At 37.1% G+C, this 21,363-nt stretch overlaps 4 protein-coding genes across 4 annotated transcripts in view; 1 reads left to right on the forward strand and 3 right to left on the reverse strand.

Moving 5' to 3' along the window:
- Positions 1-350: 350 nt before the first annotated feature.
- Positions 351-9,199, reverse strand: LOC142985470 (uncharacterized). Its single transcript, XM_076133667.1, has 11 exons — positions 8,977-9,199; positions 8,091-8,228; positions 7,561-7,738; positions 6,760-6,977; positions 6,016-6,198; positions 5,191-5,300; positions 4,568-4,678; positions 3,525-3,728; positions 2,933-3,044; positions 2,134-2,241; positions 351-1,254 (listed from the first exon to the last, which is right to left on the reverse strand). The coding sequence occupies exons 1-11, from the start codon at positions 9,118-9,120 to the stop codon at positions 1,081-1,083; spliced, it is 1,680 nt and encodes a 559-aa protein (XP_075989782.1). The 5' UTR covers positions 9,121-9,199; the 3' UTR covers positions 351-1,080.
- LOC142985469 (leucyl-cystinyl aminopeptidase) overlaps positions 2,259-21,363 on the reverse strand; it is a 162,508-nt gene continuing 143,403 nt past the window's right edge. The window contains exon 29 of the transcript XR_012960208.1: positions 2,259-2,812. The gene's annotated coding sequence lies outside the window, so the exon portion shown is untranslated. The remainder of the gene's footprint in view (positions 2,813-21,363) is intronic.
- On the forward strand, positions 9,778-12,960 carry LOC142985498 (uncharacterized). Its single transcript, XM_076133707.1, has one exon. It carries the CDS (start codon positions 9,944-9,946, stop codon positions 10,691-10,693), a length of 750 nt encoding a protein of 249 aa, XP_075989822.1. The 5' UTR covers positions 9,778-9,943; the 3' UTR covers positions 10,694-12,960.
- Positions 12,993-20,838, reverse strand: LOC142985496 (uncharacterized). Its single transcript, XM_076133706.1, has 9 exons — positions 20,623-20,838; positions 20,012-20,128; positions 18,792-19,322; positions 17,787-17,989; positions 17,141-17,248; positions 15,998-16,219; positions 15,491-15,602; positions 14,832-14,936; positions 12,993-14,307 (listed from the first exon to the last, which is right to left on the reverse strand). The coding sequence occupies exons 1-9, from the start codon at positions 20,758-20,760 to the stop codon at positions 14,146-14,148; spliced, it is 1,698 nt and encodes a 565-aa protein (XP_075989821.1). The 5' UTR covers positions 20,761-20,838; the 3' UTR covers positions 12,993-14,145.

A 21,363-nucleotide genomic window follows, 5' to 3' on the forward strand; every position in this document is an offset into this window, starting at 1 on the left:
AGATTTTTTAAACAATGAATGTTTAAACCATTTTACAGTATAGAAATACAACGTAGTGGCGTCACTATGTCATATTCTCGTTGGTATCAAACGTGTCTATAATGTTTGAGTCTGTTTTAATTACAATTTCAACATTATTTACGAAAAAAAGCTACTAGTCTGAACATTTTAGATGAACCTTTTACGAGTACGAGTTTAATATTTTTTTGTTAACACAGTCAACTACCCAATAGGCCAGCTACTTTTACAAAACTATTTATTTTGTTAAATCTAACAACTATATATTCTAAATACATAGAATCTACGATATTTTAAATACTTAATACTACTGTCAAAATAAAACTACATACTCTATTATATAAATTATTAATTTATTATTACTTTGCCTCTATAAGAGTCCTCTTGGTTAATTCACTGCGGGGCATCTGCGTATGATTTGCGTGACACTTGCGTAGCAGTCTATGTAACTGTTCTCTTCTGCGTGTGACTTGCGTTTCCATAACGTCGACGTGTCTTGCGTTTCCCTTGCGTATAAGTTGCGTTTTGAATCCGTTACAATTGCATCTTTATAACACTTTACCGCGTAGAGTAATGTCATACATGTGTCGATAATGCGTGGTATCAGCGTATCAATTGCGTAGTATATACGGATCAGTTGCGAGACACGCAGTTGCGTGTCAGATACAAGTCTGATGCGTGTCATTTGCGTTTCATCTGCATTATTAGTGGGTAATACTCGCGGCAGCGTCTGTGAATCTTAACTCATGCTGTATCACACATTACTGAGACGAGTAGCTAGCGTGGGAGGTGCGTGTCTGATGCGTACGGGCTGCGTGTTTGTTGCGTGTCTGTTGCGTGTCCGTTGCGGGTCTGTTGCGGGCCAGTTGCGTGTCAGTTGCGTGTCTGCTGCGTGTCTGTTGCGAGTCAGTTGCATGTCTGGTGCGGGCCTGTTGCGTGTCTGGTGCGTGTCTGCGGCGTGTCCCGTGCGTTACGTCTGCAGCACTCTAATATCATTTACTTGTCTGTTGCGTGTCATTTGCGTGTCTGCTGCGGGTCTGTTGCGTGTCACTTGCGTGTCATTTAATCATCATCGTGAGTGATCAGCAGGCGCGTGTCGGCGCGCAGCACGCGGTGCACCCTGCGCCTGTGGGTGTACAGCGACGCGGACTGACGGAACGTGACGCCGCACACCTCACACGAGAGTGGTCGTTCACCTGTGTGGATTAACTCGTGTTCGTGGAGGCCTTTTTTATCCTGTGAAAGAAAAAATACAATCATTTTATTACATATTAGTTCGGGGAAAAAGTCTCGTCGCATTACAGTATGTATGAACTTGTAATAAAATCTTTTCTCTACACAAAAAAGCTCGATATTTGGGTACCTCACGAGCTCACTGAAAGAAACCTAATGAACCGTGTACTCATTTGTGATTCTTGAAGCTAAAGAGATTTTATTACAAGTTCATACTACTTATAATGCGAAAAGACTTTTTCCCCGACATAATATTTTCCTTTTTTTTAACAAAAAGACAACTCCCTTACTTACCCCCGGTTTCTGAGTACATTTAGCGGTAGTTTATCTATTCAATAGCGTTTAAACTCATGTAAAAAAACTGTTTGAATGGATAAACTACCGCTAAATGTACTCAGAAACCGGGCATTAGAATTGCTCTTGTGTCGCGGGGACTTACAAACATACAAACAACGTACACAAAGTACAACAGTACAAAAGATTGGTACCAAATTTGTGGATCACACTAATAATAATTGTTCCGTGTGGAAATCGAACCACTTCTCACAAGGCTCTACTCCGAGCTAGTAGTAAATTCACTAATAGGGTAGTTGACTATCAGTCAAATCAGCTACTCTTTATGAAATGTCAAAAACACATTTTAGTATAGAAATATAGTGTAGTGACGTCACAGTTTTGTATTTTCTGTGGTATCAAATAAGTACCTGATAAAATGTTTCAGTCTGTAATAAAGTGCGACTCGAAACCACTGGACGGATCGGGCTGAAATTTGTCATGCAGGTAGATGTTATGACGTAGGCATCCGCTAAGAAAGGATAAAATCCGCCCCCAAGGGGATAAAATAGGCGGTGACAGTTTTAAAACTTTATAAGCTATACTTACTAAGAAAGCCTTTCCGCATTGCTGACAAATTTTGTCTCTCACTCGTTCTTTGATACCGTGATGTGCTCGCCGTACATGCCGAGTGATGCAACGAGGCGTCGCTAGTGCCTACAAGCACATATAGGTATTTATCGTATCGTTTTTTTTTTTTCTTAAATACAAGAATTGCTCTAGTGTCGCGGGGACTTTTACAAACATACAAACAGCGGACACAAAGTACAACGAGACCTGAAGCAATTATTTGTGGATCGCACAAATAATTGCTTCGTGTGGGAATCGAACCCACGACCTCCCGTTGCAGTGGTATCGGCGTGGCGACCTAAACCACTGCGCCACGGAGGCAGTCGTTTATTCAATTATTACATGTTCTGGCAGAATTTAACCACTTCAACCACTGCGCCAAACAGTAGGCGCAATGGTTAAAAGTGGTCATCTCGCCGCAATAACCGTAGCGCCGCGTGTGGTTTGAATACAAGACAAATCTTTGTGTGATGAGCACGAGTATCTGTTCTGAGCCTGATAGTTAATTTACCTGTATAAGTATATATTAGGTCGGGAAAAAAGTCTTTTCGCTGCCTCGGAGAGCACGTGTCGCCGTCGGTCCTGCGCCTGACCTCTCACTGGTCGTGTCGGTTATCCGTCCCACCAAAATATGAGAGTGATGGAATAGAGAGTGTACCTGTGTATTGTGCACACACTTGGACACTATAAACAAAGTCCTGCACAGATGGCCAGGTTCAATGAAACTGACCGCCGTAGCCGTATATCGGCTAGGAGGACATTATAGATATTTATTTACCTTATTACAAATAGGGCACTTATGCTGTGTTTTCCTCATGTGCTGATAATTGACATGATCTCGTAACTCTCCTCGCGACCTGTAGCCCTTATCACAAAGTGAACATTTGTACCTGTCAGAAAGATATATTGAACGAATTAGATAGTGAGAGATTGATATAAAAAAATAATGAAATAATGTGTTGATTATGGTAGGGATGAGGGAGGGAAGGTATGAACGGGTTACTGAATGACTGAGTGAGTGAGTGATTGAATGAGTGAGTTAACCAGTGTTTGAAAGCATGTATGAATGCACGGTTGAGTAAATGAACGAATGAATTAACCAGTGTAAGCAAGACTGTATTAACGAATGAACGAATTCACTTTCTCGAGTGAGTGAACAAATTAATGCATGAACGAATGACTTCACGAGTGTTTAAAAGATTTTATGAACGAATAAATTAATGATTGAACGAGTGATCGAGTAAGTGAACAAATGATTGAATGATCGCATGAGTGAAAGAATTAATGAACGAGTGAGTAAATGGATGAACGAATGAGTGATTGAATGAGTGAATGAAAGAACGAATGAATGAATGAATGAGTGAACTAACTTGAGCAGGTCGGTGAGCGTGTGCGCGAGCGTGTATTTGAGGTGGTGTTCATAAGAGGCGCGGCTCACGAAGCTCTTGTCGCACTCCACGCAGGAGTAGCGCTCGCGGGCCGAGTGGATCCGCGCGTGGGTCTTGATGTGGTCAACCCTTATTTGTTTGTTGCAGGTCGGACATTCTACGCGAGGGGGTGATGGTTTGTGCGTCCTGAAATGTTTCATTAATTTATACTAATATTATATTTATACTAATATTATAAAGCTGAAGAGTTTGTTTGTTTGAACGCGCTAATCTCAGGAACTACTGGTCCGATTTGAAAAATTATTTTAGTGTTAGATAGCCCATTTATCGAGGAAGGCTATAGGCTATATATATCATCACGCTACGACCAATAGGAGCAAAGCACCAGTGAAAAATGTTACAAAAACGGGAAAAATCATGGCTCTCTTATGTGACGCAAGCGAAGTTGCACGAGTCAGCTAGTTTATAATAATCACAAAAAAACGAACATTATACCATCCTTTTTCAAGTCGGTAAAAAATAGAATAGATAAAAAAAAAAATTACTAGTTTTTACCTGCGACTTCGTCCGCCACCTGAATTCTCCCATGGAAACGCGTCATTTTCCCGGGTTAAAAAGTGGCCTATGTCCTTTCTCGGGTATTAAAGCATCTCTATACCAAATTTCATCATAATCGGTTCAGTAGTATTTGCGTGAAAGAGTAACAAACATCCATACACACATATGTGGAGGAACGAGGTGATCATGTTCCTCCAACCAAAGGGAGGATCCTCCGACCAGGCGAGGTGATCGTGCCTGGTGGGCCTAGGCTGCCCGACTGTTGTAGTCGGGAACTTGTATATATAGTCAGTTGCAGTGCAAACTTCGATAGCGCGATTCAGGACTTGTGACGTCAGTCACACTGCGCGTGGTGGTTGTGCGCTGGTCCCAGTAGAAGTCGCTGCATGTAGCGATCCGCTACACATACACTCTGACAAACTTTCGCATTTATTATATTAGTAGGATAGTAGGATATTGGCACTTACCTTTCATGTCTAGCTAAGCTAGTTCTGAATGGGAAACTCTTCCCACAGGTGGGACAAGTGTGGCCTTCCGCGTGTAAACGCTGTATGTGCTTCCATCTCTGATTGTGATTACTATAACAAACATACAAAAATAAAATCTTTTCTCTACACACAAAAGCTCCACATTTGGTTACCTCACGAGCTCACTGAAAGAAACCTAATGAACCGTGTACTCATTTGTGATTCTTGAAGCCAAAGAGATTTTATTACAAGTTCATACATACTATAATGCGAAAAGATTTTTTCCCCGACCTAATCTTTATATATATGTATGTCACTGAACTTCTCTTAAACGACTGGACCGATTTTGATAAAATTTTTTGTGTGTGTTCAAGGGGATCTGAGAATGGTTTAGATTTTCAATTTTGTCCGCTGGACAATGTTTTTTAATTTATTAGTAGTTGTTGATTTTGGAATGTTTTACATTGGATCCGACAGACTGCGCTACCATCGCAGTGTCAAATATTTTTAGTCTGTTGTTGATGTCCATTTACCGAGGAAACGGGAAAAAATTTGAACCATTCTCTCTTATGTGACGCAAGCGAAGTTGCCCGGGTCAGCTAGTATTAGTATAGATTACTTACTCAAATCGTTTGTTACAATGTCTACATAGATATCCGTTTGGGTTCTTATTTTGAAGATTTTTTTTCTTAACTTTTGATCCTGGCTTAAATTCTTTTGATTTATTTGAACCCTGCAAATAAAATATTTAATAAATATTATTATTTTTATAAAATCACGAAATAATAATCATGTCCTTGCCGATCCAGCTACAGCGGTCAGTTTCATTGAAACTAGCCACCTGTGCAAGACTTTGTTTATAGTGTCCAAGTGTGTGCACAATACACAAGTACACTCTCTATTCCTTCACTCTCATAACCCGGTGGGACGGAAAACCGATACAACCAGAGAGGTCAGACGCTGGACCGACGGCTTACATGCTCTTCGTGGCACGGAGGTCTTCGGCCCTAACTTCCTAACTCCGGGCAATTTCTGAGAAATTCTTAACACTAAATCCAAGAAAAGACATTTTGGCCCGACCCGAGATTCGAACCTGAGATCTCTCGCACGACAGTCGCATACACTACCGACCGCGCCACAGACGCAGTTGATCACGAAATAGGGTAGTTGACTATCAGTCAAATAAGCTTCTCTTTATAAAATACTAGCTTTTACCCGCGACTTCGTCCGCCACCTTAATTTTCCCATTATGCGTAATTTTCCCGGGGTAAAAAGTAGCCTATGTCCTTTCTCGGGTATCAAAATAACTCCATACCAAATTTCAGGAAAATTGGTTCAGTAGTTTAGGCGTGATTGAGTAACTACCAAACAGACAGAGTTACTTTCTCATTTATAATATTAGTATGGATCAAAAACACATTAGTATAGAAATAAATTATCTTACATACCTTTTTCTTCCTTCCAACCGCTTGTCCAGCATGTGTATCATGCTCCAACATGTCGGACAACTTGTAGGACTCGTATTCACAATAAATACATGAATATTTTATATAATGTGCTTCTTTATGATCATTGTATAAAGATTGTTTAATATATGAGAGGCAGATTTCACATAAAATGTGGTCTGGTTGCTGAAATATGAAAATTGAATTGAAAAAGTCCTGTGAGGTTAGGTGGTAGTGTACACTTCGATTCCCGAGTCAGGCAAAGTCCTACCGGTATTGCCAATATTTTTCTTGCCTCGTCATTCTTCCAAAAGTTCCAAACTATGTTGGAGTCGGCTTCCAGTCTCACCGGATGCAGCTGAATACCAGTGTTTTACATGGAGCGACTGTCTATCTGACCTCCACAATACAGTTACCTGGGTTATAACACGATACCCTTCAGTAACTGGTTGTCAGACTTACAAGCTTCTGACTACTGGTAACGACTGTCAAAGATCTTTAGCCATGACCCACATTTAATGTGCCTTACGAAACACCAAGGAACTTGGTATGTACGATACGGTCACCCATCCACAGGACAACCTCGGAAAGCGTATTTAACCTCAGAGATCGATCCGCGCGGCTGTTGTTTACTAAGCCATGAGCTACTAGGATACTTTTTATCCCGGAAAATCTATTCACACAAGCGAATTTGCGGCCAGAAGTACCAGTAAAAAATAATTGTATAAACAAATTATTGAAACTCACCTCTATATGCATACTAGTTTTATGTGCATCAACATCCACCTGATTCTCAAAGATAACCAAACAGCTCTCACACTTAAACTCAGAGTTAACAAACTGTGAGTCAGAACTTAAGCTCGCTCTCAATTGTTTCAAGTCTGCCTCTGATATTGTTATTTGTGTATAGTGAGTGCCTGATTCTTGTTTGATGATAGTATTTTGTATTATAGTATGTTGGTCTTCTGTAAAAAAATTAAAATGATTAATAACATGCATAATAGTAGTAATAGTCTGATGGTATAAGTCGGCACCTTCCAGGCAAGTGGTTGACGGCTCGCACATGAGACAAAACACCAATGTTTGTTCCAAGTTTCAAATATATTACAAACTAGCTTTTACCCGCGACTTCGTCCGCCACCTGAATTTCCCCATGGGAATGCGTCATTTTCCCGGGGTAAAAAGTAGCCTATATCCTTTATCGAGTATCAAAATATCTCCATACCAAATTTCATGCAAATTGGTTCAGTAGTTTAGACGTGATTGAGTAACAGATAGACAGAGCTACTTTCGCATTTATAATATTAGTATGGATATGGATAATGTTGTTGTATATGCAACAAAAGTCGGAAAAAATGCTACTGGTCTTATTCTAATTTACGTTAGATTATCCCTAATAGTAGTCTCAAGTTTAGTAACATGTCAGGCATATAGCAAGCTCGCCCCCTATTAACTACATGGGACTAATATTGTTAATGGCAAAACCTGGATTTATTTTATACATATTTTGGTATAACAGGTGTAATATTATGTATACAATAATCTTACCTTCAACCCAGTTGCTATGTAACTCCGACAATGGAATTTCCTCATCACTTTCAACTTTCACGTCTAAGCTGTAGCCACAGTCTATAAAATTAGGTGTTGGTTCATCCGTCCCACTGATATTTAGGTACTCTGTGATGTGATGAGTGGAGAGCGTAGATAGGGTAGATAAGCATTTCACCTGGAATTAATGGAAGAGAAACGTACTTTAATAAAAATATTTTAATTTGATTACAGTCAACCTGGGTAACTTTGAATCATTGGGGTAACATTGAACGTGAGAATTTGAACTAGTTTAGATTATTTTTTCATATGAAACCAAGGTCAGTAGGTTGTGGCTTTGATTCCCACACAGAGTAATTATTTGTGCGATTCACAAATAATTGTTTCAGGTCTGGTTGTACTTTGTGTCCGTTGTTTGTATGTTTGTAAAAGTCCCCGCGACACAAGAGCAATTCTTAGTGTGGGAGTTGTTTTTTTTTAAAGAAAAAAAGAAAAAATCAATACACATTGTCTATTACAATTCAACTTACATCTGTCCGTCCATCACTTATAGCAGTCAGGTGCCTCTGAGCTGTACAGGCTTGTTGTCTGAACTTTGTCAGCTTGCACATAACAGCTCTACACTCCCAACATATGTATAAACTTGCTGAGTCTTTGAAGAAACTCTCCTGAAATGGTTATAAAGAATAATAAATTACTTGTAGACATTTGGCTTCATTTCGTTGCATTGCCTGTATGCATTGTTTACTATCTCCATGCATTTATCAAAAATAACTAATATTAAAATGGAAAAAAAAATTGTTCTATTATTTTTTTTTTCAAAATTAGTAGGTAGTTAGGGAGGTTTTATATTGATTTAAAAACAACTTTTTTATTTTCAAATAATAGTGTAATAAATGGACAGATGTTTGTGTTTATAATGTTAAGTATTGTTAACTATAATGTCCAAAGTATACTGAGGGTTCCAACTTCCATATGACCGGATACAGACATATTTTTTATAGAATTCATAGACATTTATTGTGATATGATCATTGAAATAAACAAAAAAATTGATGCATAGTTAAGTTTGTATACTTCTATACTGATTTTGTAACTCAAAACTGCGGTTCTACAGTGGGGACATGCAAATTTATGCTATATAACTGACCCGCGAAACTTCGCTTGCGTCACATAAGAGAGAATGAGTAATTTTCCCCGCTTTTGTAACGTTTTTCACTGGTACTCTGCTCTTATTGGTCGTAGCGTGATATATAGCCTATAGCCTTCCTCGATAAATGGGCTATCTAACACTGAAAGAATTTTTCAAATCGGACCCGTAGTTCCTGAGATTAGCGCGTTCAAACAAACAAACTCTTCAGCTTTATAATATTAGTATAGATTATTAAAGAAACTTAAAGAAATTTGTTTATTTACCTTGTAAGCTTCGTAATCGTAAACTAATAATGTGTACAAATCATTTACACCGTCTTTAATCCTACATAACTGAAACAGCTTTCGATCTCTGCTCAAACAAGTACAGCATATCTTTTTTAGTATAATTTCGCTGTCGTCATCCATTATTTTTGCGTTAATTATTCATGTAAATAAATAAATTTTTCATTTGCGAAAATCAACAAACATTTCGTGACATTTTGAATCAGGGCTACCAGTTTAATAAATAACTGACTGTTTAATGATCTAAATCAAATAACTTTGTTGAGAACTTTTTTATAACTTAATAATGTCAAATAATAATATCTTACTAATGGTGAAAAATAACATTGAGTTTTCTGTATGCTATTTTTGTAATATAAAATTTTCAGATTCTACTTTAGCCAGGTGATAATGAAACGTTTTTTTGACACTGACATAAAATTTGTCTATGATCAAATGCAGTACTGCAATGAATATTATTTTTCATCAAATATTGGCAATCAATAGCATTATGCATAAAGGGTAGGTAATCGGTTTTGAAGTAGGTAGGTACACGGATTTCCATTTTTATTTTGAAAATCGATAAACGGTTGAAAATCAGTATCTCGGTGTCGGTCTTTGGTGTAGTCTTGGTCTGAATTCAATAATAAAAAAATGCACAGTTTATAGTTTTCTGCATAATAATATCGTTAGTCTCTAAAATATTAAGACATAATAAAGGTAAAAAATAAGGGAATTTTGAAAAGTTTCACTCTTAGACAAAAAAAGTAGAGAAAGAAAAAATATTGTCTATGACAAATAATGGCCTATGGCTACCGTTTTTGTCAATTTATTGTTTCCATTGTATATTTATCGTAAATAAACAGACTTTTTCTGTTGCGATACGGGAAATAAGTATAATAATTAGTGTATTAATGAAGGACACACATATACATCGTTCGAATCTCACTAATTACTTATAACGAAGATGAATATTAACGTGAACGTTTACGAAGTCCCTATTGTAAATGCTGTTATTATGCATCAGCAGCCTCCGCCGGAGCCCCAAAATCAGCTACAGCAGCCTGTTAACCCTCCAAAACCACCACCTCCGCCTCCAGATGAGTTAAAACCTAAGTTAGAGAAGAAAAAAAAGGAGGCGATAGATGGGCAAGCAAGAGAAATCATATTTAAGGTAATAAAGTTCTTTGAAAGTGAAAAACAGAACAGAGGATACGCGTTTCCAGTGGAAAATGTAGTTAAAAGGGCATGTGCAGCTACAGGACTATCAGAAAGTACGATAAAGCGGATAAAACGGGATGGTTTACGTGCCGAAGCAACACAGACCAAAATGACGGGTCCTAAAAAGAAAAGAGTGAGAAAAACCAAAGTGCAGCTGGATTACTTTCAATTGTGTGCTCTTAGAGGCATAGTCAACAGTTATTCTTCAAGAAAAGAGGTTCCAACGCTGGGTAAGATATTAACGGCGGCAAGACACGAATTAAATTACCGAGGGGGCAAAGAATCTTTAAGATTAATATTATTGAATAAGTTAGGTATTAAGTTTAAGAAATGTGAAAAGAAGAATAAGAAGCCTCCTGAGCAGGTTCAGCCTCCTCCTCAGCCGATGCCTACGCTAATGCCTCACCCTCAAATGCAACAAATGAAGCCTATTGTGGACAATAATCAGTGTGTTTATACAAATATGATGCCTCATGTCCCTCCTGTGTCATATTAAATGTTACTGGCTGTATAGATTATTGAATGTATGTTGGGAATAGTTTAGTCTATGGTTATAGATGTTTGAATTTGGAAATAGAAACATTAATTATGTTGAACTGGTATGAAAATTATGAACTAATGCTTGATGGGAGATGGTTTACAAGCAAAGATTTTGTATGATAAAAGCTGTGAACCTTCTGTTATAAGAATCCTTTCATAAAATAGACAATATTATATGACAGTTTTAAGGACATTTTCTAAGGACTTTTGATTACTACTAACAAGTCTAAATTAATTGACAATCTACTACAATTTATACAAACTGCAATCAATTTAATTTGAAAACATTTATTTTCAAAATCAGTCAGTTTTGTTCCTGAAGTAAATTTTGTCCTTGAAGATATGTTGTATATTAATATGAAAAATTTATACTTAATATAAAATCAAAATTTTACTAACTGGCCATAATGAGACCTAAATAGGCTATGAAAAATTATGAAAAATGTGTCTGAATGATGCATCTATAGGTGCTGCCAAACCACTTGAACACGCGTAGGTGTTATCAAACTGAACGTAGACACAGTGCAGAGGACTCTTGGTTGACTGTTCTAACAATCGAGCGATCCAAGCGCAATACCCCTCGACGTCACACACTGCAATTCTATCCAAGCAGACCTGTAAATCATTATGATAAAGAGAAATTGTTCAAGTTGTTTGGCAACACCTATACTATTAATGTTTTACAGCTTTATGCAACTGAGCCTAGTGGAGTGATGATGAAATATTGTTAAAATAAGATTGCATAGCTCTGTGTCATATGTACAGTGAGTGTGTGTAGGTAACAGGTAGTGAGTGATGTTGTGTCGCGTGTGTCCACACACACACCGACTGTCAACTATGTATGTACGAGACAGTTGTTGTCTGTAGGTACTGTACACGTGTACAACACGCAACACTGTACATATGTACAGTGAGTGTGTGTAGGTAACAGGTAGTGAGTGATGTTGTGTCGCGTGTGTCCACACACACACCGACTGTCAACTATGTATGTACGAGACAGTTGTTGTCTGTAGGTACTGTACACGTGTACAACACGCAACACTGTACATATGTACAGTGAGTGTGTGTAGGTAACAGGTAGTGTGTGATGTTGTGTCGCGTGTGTCCGCACACACCGACTGTCAACTATGTATGTATGTGACAGTTGTTGTCTGTACTGTACACGTGTACAACACACAACACTACATACAACACGGAGTATTGGGTATGTTTCCTAAGTTAATTTTGCATACAAAATTACTGCAAAATATTGTATTATATACATAGATCCTAAAATGAAATTGTAAATTGACTATAGAAGTTTAATGCATTAGGATTTTGGTTTTTCATTGCAAGTGTCTTTTTATAACAAAACTGCATAGAAAATAAATTTAACCAATTACTGTACCACTGCTGGGCATGGATCTCTTACCAGAATTATGGAATAATAAGGCCTTGAGTCCACCACGCTGACCAAGCTATGCTTATCTCCTGATATTCAGTCTAAAGAATTCTACATAATATAATTTATTCTTCTATCATAACTTCTGATTACGGCCAGTGTAACCTGCGTCGAAACGCAGCATTTCGTTCTCATGCTGTAAAGAGATTAGGCTGACGTTTTTACAACCTCTGTCTAACTTCAAACTTCCTTGAGAATGGGCAATTATAATATTAAAGATTGGAAATAAAGTATTGCAGTTTTGTTATAAAAAGCATCACTTGTGGCATCAAAAATAGAGCAAATTATACATAAGCAGAGTTTTAATACATTACTATGTACCTATTATTCGGGAATAGGGTAGTTGACTACCAGTCAAATCAGCTACTCTTTATGAAATGTCAAAAACACATTTTACTATAGAAATACGGTGCAGTGACGTCACAGTTTCGTATTTTCGTTGGTATCAATGAGTGCTTAATAAAATGTTTCAGTCTGTAATCATTACAATTTCAACATTGTTTCCTGTCTGACAACATGTATGTATGTGAATGAAGCAAGGGAAGTTTGTAAGGATCATACCAAGTGGGGTTCTGGTCTCTGCTTACCACTATGGGAAAAAGGCGTGATTTTATGCATGTAAAATTTGCTCTATTTGAATTTAAATCATCAACATTGTAAATAGTACTATTTTCATTATATTAATGATATTCATATATTAGAAATAAATAATAATAATTACGATAAGGCTGAATATAACATTATTGTATTTTTAATTAAATAAAATTACATATTTAAGTTTTTTTTCATTGTTTTATTCTTGTGACATTTTTTTAATATAATTATAGCCGGACAATTTAGTAGATAGCCTTGGCGTGCAAATTGCTAGCTATCTACCCTCAGCTTTGCCCGCGTGGATCAACCTCTTTGCTTCGGTGAAATTTACAAATATCCTCCCTTAGTACTTCTCTACACTCATTTTATTTTAGCTTTTTATTACATTCAGTAGTTTCATCTGTGCGTTGTTTGTCAGTCAGTCACTCAGTAACGGAAGAGATTTTAAATAAAAATTCTGTGTATTTTCAAAGGGCAGTAGCTGTATCAATCAGGTCACCTTTAGCTGCATAAGTCTGCAAGTCACTGATGTTCTAAATACTAAATGTTGTATACCTCCAGCCGCGAACCTTGCATACAAGACTCTCTACTAAGTTGTTGAATTATTATAAAAATGTTCAGCTTTTTATTTATTATAGCTGACCCGCGCAACTTCGCTTGCGTCACATAAGAGAGAATGGGTCAAAATTTTCCCCGTTTATGTAACATTTTTTACTGGTACTCTTCTCCTATTGGTTGTAGCGTGATGATATATAGCCTAAAACCTTCCTCGATAAATAGGCTATCTAACACTGAAATAATTTTTCAAATCAGACCAGTAGTTTCTGAGATTAGCGCGTTCAAACAAACAAACAAACAAACTCTTCAGCTTTATAATATTAGTATAGTATAGATAAGTACATTGATAATACAACCTTTTTGAGATTCCAGCACATTAGTTAAGCTTTCTTCTTCACAAAAAATAACAATTACCCTCTTTTTCTATACACAGTCGGACTAAATTTGACGATAGGGATAAATTTGCCATTGCCCAGAGTCAGAAAGTTGAGGTCGTAGACCTCCGTGTCTCGGAGAGCACGTGTCTCCTATGGTCCTCCGCTTGAGCTCTCACTGGTTGTGTGTACCGTCACACCGGACTATGAGAGTGATGTAATAGAGAGTGTACCTGTGTATTGTACATACACGTATAGATGGGTGACTGCATAGTGGTATTTGAGCTGGGCGTCTCCGTGCTTCGAAGGGCACGTAAAAAGTCGGTCACGGTTGTTGTCAATTAAGATAACAGTCGTTAAGCCATGTCAAAGACCTACGCCTGAACAACTTTGACACTAGGTTGACCACTAACCATACGATAAGTACATTATTTCTTTACATTAACTAGTCAATAATCCCATGTTTGTTTGTTTGCTCGTGTGTTGTGTTTTCTGATGTGTCTTCATAGCGTACTCTTGTGCAAATGCCGCGGGACAGTACTTGCATTTGAAAGGACGTTCTCCGGTGTGGGTTCGACGGTGATTCACTAGGATTTTCTTTGTCTGAAAATAAGAAAATATTTTGTTATTAAAGTATGGGTTAAGTTACCTTTGGTAGGGTAAATGTAAAGATGGGTAGCCACTTAGTGGTATTTTTATTTCAACTTAAGTCAGTTTCTTTTACAACAGTCTAGCCTTTTTTGCAACTATGTTGGTGTCGTCTTCCAGTTTCGGCTGAATACCAGTATTGTACATGGAGCGACTGTCTATCTGACCTCCACAACACAGTTACCTGGGTTATAACACGATACCCTTCGGTAAAATTGTCAGACTTTCAAGCTTCTGACTATTGACAACGATTTACAAAGATTTTTAAGGGTAATTTGCAAACAAACAAACAAAATTTACATGTCACAATGTTGGTTACCGTACTCCTCCGAAACGGCTTGACCAATTCTCATGAAATATTGTGAGCATATTGAGTAGGTCTGAGAATCGGTCAACATCTATTTTTCATAGTGACACTATTTTTTTACTTTATTTGCCGGGTCATTTTGTATTGTTATAGAAGTATAGACGATACTCACACTAAACCCTCGTCCACAAATATCACAGATCTTATCTTTAGGTAGCGGCATCTTTTGATGTACACGTAACCTGTGCGTGCGCAGACCGAAACCCGTTGTGTAGTACTGAAAAACATATATACAATAATTATAATAATAAATAAATAATAACACTAACACTGCTGGGCAAGGGTCTCCTCCCGTAATAAAGGAGAGGTTAGGTCTACTCCATAATCATTATTTATTTTATTTTATGTATTTTTTAAGCTCATTACTGTCCCACAGGTGGGCAAATGTCTCCTGCTGAAATGAGAGAGGGGTTAGTCCTTGAGTCCACCACGCTGGCCAAGTGCGGGTTGGGGACTTTGCATGCCCTTAATAAATGTATTAAACAAATTTTAGGCAGACAAGGTTTCTTTCTCCGTTATAACAAGTGATCATTATTTCTAATACACACATCACTTGGAAAAGTCATTGGTGTGTTGCCTCGGGCTCGAACCGTCAACCACTTTTGCGTAGGAGATACCAACTTATACCACTCGGCTATCATTATTTATAACAAAAAAAGAACTTATTGTTTCAAACTAGCTGACCTACGCGTATTTAACACAAAATAATGAATCAATTAATATTTAATGGGTTGAAATGTGTGTCAAATATAAATATAAATGGTACAATACCTTATTGCAAGGATCACAGTAATGCTTGGTAACTTTTAAATGTTCAAATCTATAATGATTGTTCATGAAACTTGTGCGTGAAAATATTTTCCCGCAGTCCGGACAAGGGACCCTGAAATAATAAGAAAAAATATATTAGTCTTTTGCCCGCGACCTCGCCCGCGTGGTTTGTGCCTTAGGACAGAATTTTCATACAAACTTTTGTCCCCTATTTTATCCCCTTGGGAGAAGAATTGATCGAAATCCTTTCTTAACGGATGCCTACGTCATAACATCTACCTGCATGTCAAATTTCAGTCAGATCCGTCCAGTGGTTCGTGTTGTGCGTTGAAAGATCACTATCACCCGGATTATGAGTATATTTAGCGGTAGTTTATCTTTTCAATAGCGTTTAAAATTTATATAAAAAAATGCTATTAAATAGATAAAGTATCTCAGAAACCGGGAGTAAGTCAGTCAGTCACCTTTGTATTATATATATTTAGATAATAGATATATACAACTCACCTAACTTTCTTAGGCGGCGTATGTTTCACAGACTGCTGCAAATGTTTCCTATATTTATAAACGCTTGGGTACTGCTTATCACACTCTACACAGTAGGACAGTTCCTTCTGTCCGTCCATATTGAAGACCTCAGGGTGACTGTCTCTCACGTGGAAACGATACGCTTTTTGACTGCGATAACTGCGGTCACAGATTTTACAGTATGCCGGCGTGTGAAAGGTTCTGAAAAAAAAGTAAATTATACTTAGAATACATACATATCAGCTTAGCCTTTATTCCAAGCTATCTTGAAGTCACCTTCCAGTCTCACCGGATGCAGCTGAATACCAGTATTTTACATGGAGCGACTGTCTATCTGACCTCCACAACACAGTTACCTGGGTTATAACACGATACTCGATAAGCTTCAGACTACTGTTAACGACTGTCAAAGATCTGCGAAAATGACAGCCGGGACCCACAATTTAACGTGCCTTCCGAAACACGGAGGAACTTGATATGTAATAAGATGGTCACCCATCCACAAATCAACCCCGGCAAGCGTTGCTTAACCTCAGATATCGCTGTTGTTAACTAAGCCACGAGCTCCTTAAAATTATACTAATTAGAATATGATAAAATTAAAAAAAAAAATTTAGCCCCTTATTTCCCACCAAGGGTCTCCTCCAGTAATGAGGGAGGGGTTAGGCCTTGAGTCCACCACGCTGGCCAAGTAAGGGTTGGGGACTTTGCATACCTTCAAGAACTGTTCTGAAGAATTCTCAGGCATGCAAGGTTGCATCACGATGTTTTCCTTCACCGTTGAAACAAGAAGTGATAATTTATGATTACTTCTAATACACACATTTCGAGAAGTCATTGGTGTGTTGCCTCGGTTACGAATTAATTGCCACTTCTTTTCATTAAATAATGGTGGAGCTCGTGGCTTAGTTAAAAACAACTGTAGTTTTTAAAGATCTTTGACAGTCGTTAACAGTAGTCAGAAGCTTGAAAGTCTGACAACCAGTCTTACTGAGTATCGTGTTATAACCCAGGTAACTGTGTTGTGGAGGTCAGATAGACAGTCGCTCCATGTAAAATACTGATATTCAGCCGCATCCGGTGAGACTAGAAGCCGTAATACATACTAATATATATACTTACTGTATGTGTTTCGTTAAAACCCGTTTTGTTCTAAACTTAGCATCACAGTAGTCACACACGACTAGTGCGTGTAGAGACTTGTAGTGGTTTATAAATTCTGTTAGTGTGCTGAAAAATAAATAAAAAGTTCATTAATATCCCACTGCTGGGCAAAGTGGACTTATAGTCTAACCCTCTTATTCATAAAAATATATGAAGTTATGAAAGGCTTATAAAGTGTTTTGTTTCTCTTACTCCTTAGCGAAATGAAAGCATATTATAGTAGCGTTTTAACTAAAATAGGTGTGTAATTATAGTGTGTTTATGAATAAGGGGGGTAATAGTTTAGTAGAGTATATACCAAGAGTATTTGAAAGCATTTAAAATAAAAAAAAATACCCATTACGGTCCCACTGCTGGGCGAGGATCTCCTCCCATATGAGGGGCAATTTTGCATACCTTCAAAAACTGCATAAAACAACTCTCAGATATGCAAGGTTACATCACCATGACATGTTTTCTTTCACAGTTATGGGTATAATTTAAATAACCTTAGCCAGCGTGGTGGAGTCAAGGGCTAACCCCTCCATCATCACGGGAGGAGACCTTTACCCAGAAGTGGGTTAATAGGTTAAATTTATTAAATTTACTTATATTAAATACATACCCAAATTCACTGGAACACTCCTTACACACATAACATCTTGCGTGAGCTCTCATATGTTTCTTCACTCCTCCTTTATACAGCAGTATTTTATTACATATCTTACATTTTAATGCATTACTGTGGATTGACGACCAGTGGTCTTGTAAAGCTTCTTGTGAGGATATTATGGTGCGACATGTTAGACATTTTTGGGGGAATTTTGGCTGAAAATAAAACAAAAAATGTGTTATGGAGATAAAAAATTCTTGAGCTGTGCAGGACAGTTAGTTAAATTAAAATAAAAAAAAATAGTGTCACATAGGAGTATGAAAAATAGATGTTGGCCGATTCTCAGACCTACTCAATATGCTCACGAAATTTCGTAAAAATCGGTCAAGCCGTTTCGGAGGAGTATGGCAACGAAAACTGTGACGCGAGAATTTTATATATTAGATATGTATAATTGTACAAAGTACAACTCACACACGGTCATTTGATTCAAAACTAAGCAGAGCTTGTACTGTAACCAGATAACTGATAAACATACTTATATACTTGTGAGTACATACTTATGTAGATACATTAACAACCAGGCTCAGAACAGATACTTGTGTTCATCACACAATATTTGTCCCAGGTGGGAATAGAACTAACAACACGCGGCGCTACAGTTATTGTGGCGAGGTGACAATGTTAATTACTGCGCCAAACGTGCACTTATATTTATACCAAATTTATCAATATAAACGGCTATAAGCACTATACCCTTCAGTAAGACTGGTTGTCAGACTTTCAAGCTTCTGACTACTGTTAGCGACTATCAAAGATCTTTGAAAACGGCAGCCGGGACAACGTAACGTGCCTTCCAAAACACGGAGGAACTCGATAAGTATAATATGGTCAACCATCCACAGAACAACCTCGGTAAGCGTAGCTTAACCTCAGAGATCGATTCGTGCGGCTGTTGTTAACTAAACCACTAGAGCTATGTACTTAAGTATGTAAATAATAATATTAAATATTTACCTTCATATGATCAAAAGTTTTATGCCGTTGCAAATCGAAACGTGTAAAATACACATTCTTACACTTAATCTCTTTACATCTATACGTATAATGTCCACCGTCATATTTCAATGCTATATCGGAATTATTTTTCAAGTCCCGTTCACTCAACTGTACGGTATCAAAATAACTCATCAAATCATTGTTACAATCTCTTTTAATAATCGTAGCTAAATTCTGATACTTTTTCCTATAACTTTCACTATTTTTCCGTTCATCTTTTTCTATTTTTATATCGTTTAAGTATTCCGTGTCTATGATATCGTCTGCAACGTCTTGGTCATCCGATTCTTGTTTTATTTCAGTTATGAGGGATAATTCTGCTGTGGGTTTGGTTTCTTCTGGTAAAGGTTTGGCTTCTTCTATCAGTTCTGCCGTGTCACCGATATGTTTGCTTTGTAAAGTGGTTATGGCTTCTGCGGACAGTTCTATAGGTTGACCGATGTGTGTGCATTGTAAAGTGGTTAGGGCTTTTGGTATGGATTCTTCTTGCTGGAATGACAAAACAAAGTAGGTATATTATTAATTTTGATGCTTAGTTACTACTAGCTGACTCGCGCAACTTCGCTTGCTTCACAAGAGAGAATGGGACATAATTTTTCCCGTTTTCGTAATATTTTTTACTGGTACTCTGCTCCTATTGGTGGTAGCGTGATGATATATAGCCTATGGCCTTCCTCCACAAACAAACAAACTCTTCAGCTTTAAAATATTAGTAAAGATTTCATACTTAGTAACTATACATATAAAAAAATATATTTAACCCATTAATGTCCTAATGCTGGGCAATCCCTCCCTTATTACGTGGATAGCCATCCACGTAATAAGGGAGGGATTAGGCCTTAAGTCCACCACGCTGGTCAATTGGGGGTTGGGGACTTAACTATTCTTTCAAATAATGTCTTGTTTGCAAAGTGGAAGGCAGAGAGCAAAGAAATTCATTTGGTATAATCCTTACAAACTTCCCTTGCTTCATTCACATCCATACATGTTGTCATACAGAACCACCAGTTATTAGTACTAAATAGTAGTCTGTTTTAAAAACATAATCATTTAATTTTCTTTTTTTATTGCAGGGTCCCATGTCAATTGTGTCCATCGTATGGTCACCCATCTATAAAATGTCCTCTCCAAGGTTGTTTACCCTACTTATTGTTTGAGGCACTTAAAATGGTTCTCACCTCATTATAACAAGACTGTATGTACTGCATCAATAAAAGTTCAGCAGTTTGTATCCTTTGCTGAAAAAGTTTCGTCTTTTTCAGGAGTGCTATACATTCCCAACATAATTGCAGTTCCTGAAACAAAAATTACACATAAAAATGTATTTAAATATTCAAAAGCTTTTGTTTTCTGAAGCCTGTTTCTTGGCTTGTACCATAAGGTGCCCAAGATGTAAGGTTGGGACCTACTATAAATCATTTGTTACACAAAAATGATTCTTAGAGCAGTATATAACTATTAAAAAAGTAATAATTTATGTTTGGCACAGGTTCTCAACATATGTTTGTTATTGTAAATCTAACACGTCTTTGGAATTGCAGAATATTCACGAAAATAAATGGCAAGAATATGAAGTTCTTACTTTTAGAAAACATCAATATAATGACATAATAATATAAATTAATATGCCTTATTATGACATCAGGGAACACAAAAAAAAAAATTGTGATATCACAACATTTATAACAGCAAATTAAACAAACATAACATCGAAATAGATGTATTACTACTACTAAACAAGTTAATAAGTAAAAAACGTGTTTAAATAACAAAATTAAAACAAACTCACGCCCCGAGTCTCCTGTGTTTCATTATCCCGTAGTCTAAAGAAAAAATCATTCAATTCGTTATCAATTCTACTCATATTTCTGTCTCTACTAAGACAGCCGTAACACAAAGGTATCTCAAATTTATCTTCTATGTCCATTTTATAACAATATTTAAGGAAATATCCGTAAATCGTGTATTTGTTTTGATAAATCACCACGATTTTTGGTAGTACAATTTTGACGTTTAATGTTTAGTGTGACCAGAGTTGAAATTTGGTGCTTAGTAATATTCGTAGCGTAAAATGGAACGTTATGATTTCTTTTAAATAAATAAATAAATAAATATTATTGGACAACTCACACACGGTTATTTGATTCCAAACTAAGCAGAGCTTGTACTATGGTAACCAAATAACTGATAAACATACTTATATACTTCTAAATATATACTTATATAGATAATTTGACAACCAGGCTCAAAACAAATACTCATGCTCATCACACAAAGATTTGTCCCGGGTAGGATTCGAACCCACCACACGCGGCGCTACGGTTGTTGCGGCGAGGTGACCGCTTAAACCACTGCGCCAAACGTGCAGTTAATTCAAATTCGTTATTATTGTAATATAATGAGTACCTAACTATTTGCCTTACTAAAGCAATGATTGAGTAAATTAAAATGTTAATTTATTTTAGTCGTAGTGCTACAAGTCAAAAATGTTCAAGTCGACAAAACTTCTTAGTGTCTTAAACAACTTTCA

This window comes from Anticarsia gemmatalis, chromosome 30 (genome assembly GCF_050436995.1).
Source record: "Anticarsia gemmatalis isolate Benzon Research Colony breed Stoneville strain chromosome 30, ilAntGemm2 primary, whole genome shotgun sequence".
Classification (NCBI taxonomy): Eukaryota; Metazoa; Arthropoda; class Insecta; order Lepidoptera; family Erebidae; genus Anticarsia; species Anticarsia gemmatalis.

Excerpts from the sequence above, each read along its gene's own strand:
- LOC142985470 (XM_076133667.1), bottom strand. The coding sequence starts at position 9,120 with ATGGATGACGACAGCGAAATTATACTAAAAAAGATATGCTGTACTTGT. Across the intron at positions 6,978-7,560 it reads ACATAGCAACTGGGTTGAAG|AAGACCAACATACTATAATA; the intron begins GTAAGATTATTG and ends ATTTTTTTACAG. Across the intron at positions 3,729-4,567 it reads AGCTTAGCTAGACATGAAAG|GACGCACAAACCATCACCCC; the intron begins GTAAGTGCCAAT and ends GAAACATTTCAG.
- LOC142985498 (XM_076133707.1), top strand. The coding sequence starts at position 9,944 with ATGAATATTAACGTGAACGTTTACGAAGTCCCTATTGTAAATGCTGTT.
- LOC142985496 (XM_076133706.1), bottom strand. The coding sequence starts at position 20,760 with ATGGACATAGAAGATAAATTTGAGATACCTTTGTGTTACGGCTGTCTT. Across the intron at positions 20,129-20,622 it reads AAACACAGGAGACTCGGGGC|GAACTGCAATTATGTTGGGA; the intron begins GTGAGTTTGTTT and ends TTTTTGTTTCAG. Across the intron at positions 16,220-17,140 it reads GTTTTAACGAAACACATACA|AACCTTTCACACGCCGGCAT; the intron begins GTAAGTATATAT and ends CTTTTTTTTCAG.